At 38.8% G+C, this 11222-nt stretch overlaps 1 protein-coding gene across 1 annotated transcript; it reads left to right on the plus strand.

Moving 5' to 3' along the window:
* Positions 1-267: 267 nt before the first annotated feature.
* Positions 268-10944, plus strand: LOC137277692 (arrestin domain-containing protein 3-like). Its single transcript, XM_067809572.1, has 7 exons — positions 268-536; positions 1256-1426; positions 2234-2454; positions 3274-3453; positions 4206-4394; positions 4754-5072; positions 5749-10944. The coding sequence occupies exons 1-7, from the start codon at positions 365-367 to the stop codon at positions 5919-5921; spliced, it is 1425 nt and encodes a 474-aa protein (XP_067665673.1). The 5' UTR covers positions 268-364; the 3' UTR covers positions 5922-10944.
* Positions 10945-11222: the final 278 nt, after the last annotated feature.

The following is an 11222-nucleotide window of genomic DNA, read 5'->3' on the forward strand; positions in this document are numbered from 1 at the left end:
TAAGCAGGGAGAGGGAGAGTGTATTATTATTATTTTTCTTCTTTGCTCAGTATTCGTTTCTGCTATTCTCCAATTTTAATAACACCACACTAGCCTGACACTGGCAGAGACCTACACTCCTCTGCCTGTTTTTGACCGCAAATAAATCTATTTTTGGCATTTCCTAATGAACCACGGAACGTAGCGACCTCTGGCTATTGCAAAATTTCTGAGCTCCTGACAGCGGAAAAGAGGTTCGCTGGTGTTACTGATGTCGCTCTGCTCTGCGCAATTCTGAGCGCGTGCCTGACATTTTACAACAACAACCACACGCTCTCGGATTTGGTACTGTATTTGTCGAAGCTCGAGATGTTGTCCCTCTGAAATGGCATATCCAGTTTATCCAGAGCTGTTTACAATCACCCTGAACGACAGCTGTCTCCAAGATGTATGGAATGCGAACACGTCTCAAAGGCCCCTCATCGATGTGGTTAAGCCCGGAAGTTCTGTGGAAGGGGTGCTACGAGTAACGGTCTCGGAATCTCTACGATGCAATGGTAATCACGAGGACATATTTTGCCGTACCCTCCCTATGTTTATCTTATGTCTGTCATTATAAGGAGAAGGCCATAGAATTAGTTATAAGTGACTGCGTGAATGAATAAAACAGGGTTACCAGCTGTTCATCAGAGTTAACACATATTTAAACTGCGAACATTATAATACTAGTCCATTAGTCCTGTGCTAAATGGTGATATGAGGGACCTTAAGGACTCTTAATTTCAGAACAGACAGCCACCATATGGCTGGAATATTGCAGAGTGCGGTGTAAAACCAAACTCACCCACGCACTCACTCAGAGCGTTCCCCTGGAGATTGAGAAAGTTGTGGGTTCGATCCCCGGCATCATCACACCAAAAGATAAACTTGTTGGTCCCTGCCTGACACTCTGCAGATGGGTACAACAAGGACTGGTTAGCTCTGAGTCAGTATAATATGTGGGTTATGCATGCTTAACTGTGGCATGGTATCTCATATAGTTCAGCTGAACTATGTATCTCAGTGAGGTAGCTCTATAAAAGTAGCTGAAGTCTGGGCTAATACAAGCAGCTACATATACACACACATGCACATCACAATACAAATGAAATATTCTTAAGTAAAACGTCAAACTCCATTTCACCTCACCATTGACATCATAAAGAGTCATCTCCTCTATAAAAAATTAGACAACTCTAAGAATTAACAACTCTTGTTCAATCTGTTTTTCTTACAGGGATATTCCTGTCTGCTCGAGGAGTCCTTTGCGTTTTTGACGGGATTGCAGGCTCAGAAAAACTGTACAGACTTATGAATGAAAGTTTTCAAAAACTCCAAGAAAGTATGAAAAACTATGAGCACCATGAAGAAAGAGACTTAATGATTTTGCCAAAACTTCAGCTGTTAGGTAATTGTAATTTATCGTTGTTATTATGTGTATCAGAGGTCCTGTGAAGATCTCAGTTGGAACTGGTCTTCAGGCACCAGTGCTTGTTGTACGATGCATTAATGGGGACAGCTAGTCAGGTTGACATGGTTGACGTTGCATCTCACTTGCATGTCACCATATCCAGATATATGTATCAAATACTTATGATGTCAATGACTTCATTGTCTTATCCAGACTCACATGTATATTTACAGGCTTTATTTCTGGCTGGATTATTGGAAGTTACTAGAAACATAAATGATATAGGACAACCATTCCTCTCATAAGCTCTTTGTGTACTACCCCAACATTTATTCCCGACTGGCACAAGTTGTAGTAACCATAATATCTTATACTAAAAGCAAGGTTAGTACCCATAGTAACATATTCTAAAAGCAAGGTTTGTAACCGTAGTAACAGATGCTAAAAGCAAGGTTTGTAACAGTTGTAACATATGTTAAAAGCAAGGTTTGTATCCATAGTAACATGCTAAAAACAAGGTTTGTAACCATAGTAACATATGCTAAAACCAAGGTTACTACCACTGAACAGAGGTCCAGCTCCCCCTTAGTAACCACATTTCTGTACATCATGATGGCAGTGCTATAAGTCAATATTCCATAGAAAGTACATCCTGTATCATGTGACAAGGAACAATTGAACCCTGTCCGATTTCAGTTCTGGAATAATGTGTGTCTCATGTCATATAGCTAGGTACAACTTGAAATATGGGACATTTCCCAGGCTGAAATAGTGATTTATGTGTGTGTGTCTGATCTGTTTCAGATTGTAGAGAACAAGGGCTTCTAGCTCCGGGAGAGCATCAGCTTCCTTTCAGATTTGAAGTCCCCACTTCTTTGCCCTCCTCGTTCAAGGGTGGTCAGGGTTTCATCAGATACTGGATAGAGGCCTCCATTGACCAGAGACCATATGGAGCCGACATCACATGTCAGAAAGATTTCCACATACACGGGTTCTTTGACTTGAATCAAACAGAATCAGCCTTGGTAATGAGGAAAATTAGCATTCATGTTATTTTCAAAAATATATCATTGTTCTAACATGCCAAATTTCTAACTGTATTTTTATGTATATTTAACTCTATTTTTATTAACTCAGTAGGACCAAACTTGTGACTAAAGCCAAGATGTTAGCTCTCCAGGACCAACAATATGACTAAAGCTAAGATTTTTGCTCTCCAAGACCCAGGTTATGACTAAAGCCAAGATGTTAGCTCTCTGGGACCAAAGTTATGACTAAAACCAAGATGTTAGCTTTCCAAGACCCAAGTTCTGACTAAAGCCAAGATGTTAGCTCTCTGGGACCAAAGTTATGACTAAAGCAACGATATTAGTTCTACATGACCAAAGATACATGACCCATGCAAAAAGTATTCAGACACTTGATGGAATTTCCTTAGACTTACATGTTAATTTGTGTAGCATAAATAATTTTCATGAAATTAATTTTCTTAAGATCCAAGTCAAATTTTGCACATTTGTTGGAATCATCTTACCTACTATCGTCGCAGATATATCGAATGGCCACAATTTAATCAACATGTGCACAGTGCCATGAACTCCTTTTTGCATGGGTCACTACCTTTGCAGCTGCGACCGCTACCTTTGTTGACACTGGCAAGCTCAGTTGTAACGTCGACTTAGTTGATTGACTACTGTGAGAATGATAGGTAATAAATATTACATATACCCTGGAGATATCGAGGATGACTTTGATAGTAGTGGAAGAAACTCTATGAGAACAGACAAGAAAGTATGTCCTCAATTGCTCATTGTTGTATTTATGTTTTTTCTTTTTTGCTGCAGGCCCCTTATGAGGAATTTTGTGAAGATTCCAACTGTTGTTTATGTTGCAAAAATGGATATTACAATTTTAAGATAACCTTACCGAAGAAAGGGTTTGAAAGGAGAGAAAAAATCAGACCAGTCATTGAAATGACAAATTACACACCATCCACTGTCGTAGCCGATATTAAGCTCACCAAGGTAAGTTTGTTTTTGTGTTTTTTATGAGGTGTCAGCCCACCTGATTTGAGCAACGAATCATATTTTATTTAACATGTGTTGTATCTGGAATTACACTTTTAGTAAGTACAGATACTATTACCTTTGTTGGGTTGAGTATCATCCAGGATTTGAACCCACACCTAATCACCAGAACACAAAAAGTCAGCTGCTTGACCCACTCATTCGCCTAATAAGTGTAGATTGGCATGACTTTCTGAATGCCATCGTGTAAACACATATTTTATTTTTTGCACATACTTGCATCTGTGTAAAACTTGTAGGGGTGGGGTGGCATAGCGTTTAAAGTGGTTGCGGCGCCGAAGGCATTGGTATGATCCCAACTTGTGTACAGTGTGTGAAGTCCATTTCTGGTGTCCCAAGTCATGATATTGCTTGAATATTGCTTAAACATTGTTAAACTAAAGTTGCTCTGCATCGCCAACAGAATGCTTGTAACATCTGGAGACTCAACTGGCATAATGCTAACTTATCCATTTGCAACATGATTTAACAAACAAGAACCGTCACTTCTCCAGTTCCAGGTCCATTAGCCTGGACCATCAACATGTTGGCATTCAGAAATGTGCTAAACTTCTACCCTCAAGAATCAGCTGAAAACATTGTTACACAAAATAAAGATAAAATATCCCTGTAAGGTCAAGATCATCAAATACTGTTAACTAAAAAAAAATGTAAAATCTTTTTAGAAATTGTTTGTATGTTTCTTTCAGACTGTTGAATATCAAGTGGGGGGACACACATGGCAGGAGGAGACAGAGAAACTGGCATTTGTGTCCTTCAATTTGGAGCCAGGAGTAGATGATGTCTGGAGACCAGAGTTGCACCTTGGTGACCAACTCCTGCCATCAAGAATATTGCCTTCCCTTAATACATGTATCAAGATTGTATACAGACTGCGTGTAAGTATCTGACCCATTGCAGGGGTTCTTCCTGCTTCAGTCTCCGTTATGATGTCGTTCTGAAAATGATGAAGATGCAGATATTGATTGATCCTGTGATACACTACATTTCGTTTGAGTAGGTCTAGTCTGTCCCACAGTCCATGAACTACATTACTTTGCCTAATGCCAAGCCTTCACGGTAGTGCTTAAGCCTTGAATAAAGCAAGCCTAGATTTCCTCTGAATCTCTGGTCTCCCTGGGGCTCCTTTTCAATTAAAATGGGTTTGTTGGTTACTGTCAGAATTATATATATTCAGAGACTAAGCCCTAGTCTATATTAGATCCAAAGGTACCGACTGATTTTGATTTGATTTCAGATGCAAGCTGAAGTCTCTGGCTGTAATTGTGATCAAATCAATACATCAACAGAAATATTTATTGGTGACACGGGCATGCCGTTTGTCGGTGGCCCTTTACCAGTGATGACACAACCTCAAACCTATGTCTACGAGCAAGTTAATTTAACACCAGGAGGAGTCGGTGTTCCAGAACGCCGGCCTTTGCTTCCTGCTGGTTATCCTGAGAAGGGAGGAGTCCCTCAGGCTGGCTACTATCAGGGCTACTCAGGCGGACAAGGCCCTCCCATAATCCATCAGCCAACTGCTCCTAGTGCTCCACCTAGTGGCGATGTACCACGTAAGTTTACACAAATCCATTGAAAGACTGTTATTACCTGTTTCATTCTTATTTGTAAGGGGCAGTGGGTCTCAGTACTTTTCATCACATGCACTCCACCTCTGAGTCTAACAAAACCTAGTAGGTGGTCGAGTGAGGTAACCTTTGAGATTGACCAATCAGAACACAGCTTACCAAATCGCGAAAGTGGACATTCGCACATACTTGTGGAACTTTTACCTCAGAAAGGTTTGTGCCCGAACGATTCCGAATGCTATTTTCCATACGATCGCTACCAGGTAATGCACATGAAGCACGCTACAATACTGTCAACAGTGGGTAAACAGTCGCTGAAAATAGTGTTTTTGTCAATATTCAAGGATGTCAGCTTGCGGAAAATTATCAGCTAACTGTAACCATGTCATAGAAAGCCCTAAGCATATATACTGCAGGACAAATACCTGTTTTATGTGGATTTTCGTTTATTGAGGGATCAGTGTCAGTGACTAGCGATTTTTTTTAAAGTCCTGCCAAACTCTAAACGTAGCCGTTGTCTGATTGGTTAAAGCTGTTCGGACTTCTCACATTTGATCGGTCTCTCAAAGGTTACCTGATGGGACCCTCTACTACTTTTTTTTTTTTTTTAAATTAAAAAGATGGAACACTTTGTTTGTATCTTCAATCCTTTTTCCTCCAGCACCTCCAAGCTACTCTGAATGTATCCAGATGACTGTGCTGTCTGGACCTGGAGACCCACCAGCACCTCCTGCAGGTCATCCTGCAGGATTCCCGCAGGCTGCAGCTGCTCCGTACTCTCCTCCAGCACAGAGCTACCCATACTACCAACCTGGGCAGGAGAAATATTCATGATCAAGTACAACATACATTGTGGATTTATCTCATGGTACTGCTCCCAGGTCTAGGATATATTCCTGCATCTTCAGCAATATTCAGAATGAAAATCACAAAATGGAAGGGTATCATTTCCTGTCATGTTTCTATGTAGTTCCTACTCATCTGTCATAGCCTTGTCTTAATGGAAAAGGTCGTTGTGGTCAGTCAGAGATATGTCAGTAGCCCATCTTACCTTTCTAGTTTACAGAGGTTCTAAAATCCAAAATACCTCTGTTGCATGGAAATGATTTCTCTGCATTGCCAAAATTATCGACACATTCGAAATGTGAAAGAATAATTAATCATAACAAGTAACCCCACAAGTCCCTACTATCAGCATATATCTCGTGCTGTTGATTGAGAAGTAGGCCTAAACATGATAGGAATAACTTAATTCTGACATGTCTTCCTGTATCTTGTTTGTACAGCTTTAGTTCCAGAAAAATGACTTGAATAGCGGAAACGTTGCTGGTGTGGCATAGAGCAATATTCATTTATTCCAGTGACTTAAAGTTGGCTCATTTTCCTTGACTATCTGCCCTAATCTGTGGAGAATCTCTCTCTGGTCTCTGTTCCTGAAAGCAATTGTAACGCAATGACTGTCTTTATCAAAGTCTATGTTAAAGTATGGGAGTTGCAATCATCTTATAGTTACAATCGTGTTGAGGAACGGGGCACTAATACATGTCAGCCATAGTATCTGATGAGTTCAACTGACAAACCATTATGGAACTGTTTGAAAAGATAGAGTGTTATTAAAGTCAAGATGTCAAGTTCCAATTTCACTGGTTGTCAGTTGGTCTTTAGTGTGTCAAATGTTGAGATAAGATGAACAGTCTCATTATATGTGTGGCACACAATAACACCTGTCACTGAACACTGGTTTTTACAGTATGGTTCAAAATTATTGAGAATAGCTGAAGCATTTCATATTATTAAACGAGAACAAATCAGATAAAATTGAATGTATTGTGAAAGTGAACTGACCTTTTCATGTTGTGTAGGTAACAATTTAATATTTTATCAAGTCTCCTTGAGCTTCACGGCACAGTCGACGACGAGTAGGCATACTTCCTATTAGAGAGGTTAGTGTCTCGTGAGTTATGCTGTCCCAGTATCGGACCACTTCTCTCTTCATGTCTTCAATTTTTGTCAACCCCTTTTGATTCACACATTCCTTCATCATCCCCCAAATGTTCTCAATGGGATTTAAGTCAGGACTATATGCAGGAAATGGTAATGCAGTCACATTTTTCTCCTGAAACCCCTGCTTGGCATGTTTTGCGGTGTGTTTAGGATCATTATCTTGCTGCAAAATCCAGTCATTTCCATAAAACACATGTGCACTTGGAAGGAGAAAATTATCTAATATGTTAGTGTAGCGTTGACTTGTCAGATTTCCCTCAAACACACACAGCGGGGTCGTTCCTAATAAGGATATCCCTCCCCATACATGAAACTTTGGGCTGTATTTAGGTCGTCGATACAACGGTGCTGACGCAGACTTTGTCCATATTATCACATTATTGGGATATACCCATATTGAGCTTTCATCAGTAAAAATCACATTTTCCCAGTCAAAGTTTTCATGTGCCAAACACCACTCAACACGCCTGTCTTTATGTTCTTGTTTCATGAGAGGAGAAGGAACTCCAGTCTTTTTCTCCCATCCAAGATCAATCAAATTTCTTCTAACTGTAGATTTTGATACAGCTGTTGATCCCCTTTCTATCATTTTATACCTGATGTTGGAGATGCTTGCCCTTTGCTTTTTAGACGCTAAAATTTTTTCCAGCCGGACGCGATCTGAGAAGTCCAATTTTCTGGGTCTCCCTGCTCCTTTCTGGTGCCCAAAATCCTTTCCCTCTTTAAAATTCTTCCTAATCCTATACACAGTAGAAAGAGGAGTTCCTGTTCTCTCTGCCAATGTATTTACATCATCTATTCCTTGATTACACAACTCAAAAATCAACCTTCTTTTATCTTCAGCAGACATTGTTGACAGCGCTGAGGAAAATGACGTCTGCTACAAATTCAGGGGAGGTAACTCTAATTGTACTATACTCAGTAGGCCAAGATGAGTTACCTCCCTTATACCATTACTTAGTTTTAAGTATCAGTGAATCAGTTGAGGTGTTAGGATAGCTCAAAGTAAGAAGAAAAATTCTCAATAATTATGAACCAGACTATATTATTCAGGTAATGGTTAGTCACATATTAAAGTCTTTCAAACATTTTGATAAAACACTGTTTTTTACGATATATTGTTTATATCATGTCTTCAGTCATATCTATTTGTATATTTTAATCTCAGTTTGATATATCAACATTGTGTGACTTTTTTCAAAGCCTTGTTCATGAAAATAACTGTCACCCTTTTGCCATATTCCCATACCTCATTTTTTTTTTTCAAATTTGATATTTGACCAATTCATGTTTTTTATATTGGCACATGTATTGCGCCCACTTACTGGAGGCCTCTGCCTAATGGCGGGGGTGGTGGTGGGTGTGGCGAGCATGTCTACAAAGGACATTACGATGGTCACAGTACGTACCATGCAGTCACACTGCCACTAGTTGGCAAGTTGAAACATGAGCCTCTGTTGAAACATGAGGCAGTAGTGTATTTAGATACTGCAGTACTGTTGCAAAAGAAGCAAGACATAGTTACATTATACACAAGACCTGTAGGACATATTTTTTTCATACCTTGGTGAACCAAACACATACACAGCCAATGCTTAATCATTTCACTTGTGACATGATTTGAAATTAATTGACACGTATTAGGTGAACCTGCACAGTAAACACGTTTGTGACAAGTAGGCGGGAGAGGGAATGCAGATGAATACACTTGGTTGCTACAGGTACATGAGTTAAAACAGGGATTAAGCACATGCAATACACGCTGACCATGGCGTGAACTCAATGCCGCTTCAGTTTAGCACTTGTGCCACAGAAACAATTCACACAATTTGCACGAGGAAATTGAATTTGTCAAGTTGTAGGCGAAAACCTGTTTCACTCACATCCAAACGGAATGTTCTGGAGGGCACTCCCATATATGTATCATTTGTCAGGTCTTGGCTCATCTAATACTGGTTCATCGGTAGTACTTCCCAGATTATGCACCTGCAACCATCTATATGGTCCTTTGTAATACTGTTTAGGTTTACTATTTCATTTCAGTTTTGAGTTCAGAAAAATGTTTATCTGCAGTTTTTTCACTTGTGGCATGATGTAAAATTTACTCTTTGATATGTCTCAACCTCCAAATATTTTGTTCTCTGTGTTTACTATTTGATATACTGCTGTGAATCTTGCACACAGACGTACCACACTGATCTGATTTTTTGTGTTTGTATGTTGTGTTCTGATCATTTATGCACAGTGCCACATGAGGTCTGGACATTGTTGTGTTTCAGTTACTTCTGTTTGAAATGTGGTAATTGTAACCAGTTTGTCGTTTTTTTGTACATAGGTTGACCTCTCTTAACAAACTGATCAAGAAGTGTGTCCGCCACACATTAGTAGTGACTGTTGTAGTGCAGATTTCATGACAAATATGTATTTGTGATATTAATTATATTTGTATGTGACACTGGACAAGATATGTTGTATTTAACATAAGAGCAAACCTTGTTTGTCTTAATGACTTGATTGTTACACATTTACTATTTGTGTATATATACTGGGATGTAAACATCTTAGCTTCCAGATAGCAAACCTTTTGAATCTTGTTGTGAGCCAAGTTGTTTTGATATGATTGATACTGTATGAATGTATCTGAGGTGTGTAAGACATGGTTTTACAATGCAAAATTTTTTTATGTTTTTTTTTTTACGTGAATGCTCATATTATTAGTTGAGAATCTCATCATGTGACATATTGGCAGATAGGCAAGTCCTCCATGTAGTGTTGTAGATGTCATGTCTTAGTAACATGTCTAAACCTATAGAGATTATTAGTTGGCTGTCGTATATTAGTGATAAAACTGTTTAATGTTTGCTTATACAAGCCTTTTATAAATAAGTTGTTTTTATTCCTAATGTGTTATGTTTTAGATAGTCAAACTCCTGAGGGTAATAATCTGTTAAATCTGTTTTATAAAATATTCAGTGGTCATGAAGTTATTTCACTGCAGGGTAGTAATCTGTTTATTGTTAAACATTTATCATGCTGAATTATTCACTAATAATCTGGGACTACATTTTCGAAGTTCACTTAGCACTAAGATAGTCGTAAGTCAGTGTTAATGTATGGGACTTACGACTGTCTTAGTGTTAAGATATCTTGTCAAATCTAGGCCCTGTTTATCATTAAACATTTCTCAGTGTTCATGAAGTTACCTCACTAAATGTAATATATATTGAAAACACATGCAACTACCACCTTTGACAGTGTTGTATGATACTAGTGTGGGGTGGTGAAGCATTCTTACAGCTGCTTATTCTAAGTTGTTGGGTTGCAGAAAACATTCTTTGATTGGTGAAATAGATATCAAGGATTTATTGTGGAATCGTGGTATATTTGAGAGACCCTGTCACATATTTCCCCCCTAGGTAAACCTTCCAGGCTAGTATTAAACTGCAATACAGTTGAAGGTGATGTCAATTTCAACTTTCCTAATTTATCATCAAAACATATGTATTCTGATGTGTTTACTCTTGCTATTTCAAGGCAGGCTGCCTCATTAAGACATTGTAAGTACTGTGATGAGAGCTTGTTTTCGAGATAATGTTTTTTTCTGCAAAGTTAATGACATGTTTAGCAACTGCTCATGTGATAAACAAGAAAACAGTGGATGTTCTTAAGCATCTAAAACCTATAACACAAGGGTACGTTATATTCTGTTGTCAAATGTAGAGTTGAGATGTTCCTGTCATGGTGCAATAACAGTTTGTCGTTGTGTATCTGATCTTACTGATGGGTACTGCATGCTGATTTTTAATGTATTCCTCAAAATGTGGAAATTAATAAAAATCCGAAGTTAACCATATTAAAAGTATTGTTTTATTTATTTAGGCCCTTGACAATAAGTGAGACTCTTCCTGAATCTTTGCCTTCTTTGTTGGGTAGAGTTCAGGACCAGAAACAGATGGCCATATTACAGTGATAGGATGGCAACATAGGATGTTGTTTTATGCTGATTTGGCAATGTTCCAGCTATGTCAGGAGGGTTGGTCACTATGTTCTTTAACACTGCACACAGCCATATACAAGCTGCATGGTGGTGGTCTGTAGAATAATGATAAACAGCATAGCAAGAGCATCAAT

This window comes from Haliotis asinina, chromosome 3 (assembly GCF_037392515.1).
Source record: "Haliotis asinina isolate JCU_RB_2024 chromosome 3, JCU_Hal_asi_v2, whole genome shotgun sequence".
Lineage (NCBI taxonomy): Eukaryota > Metazoa > Mollusca > Gastropoda > Lepetellida > Haliotidae > Haliotis > Haliotis asinina.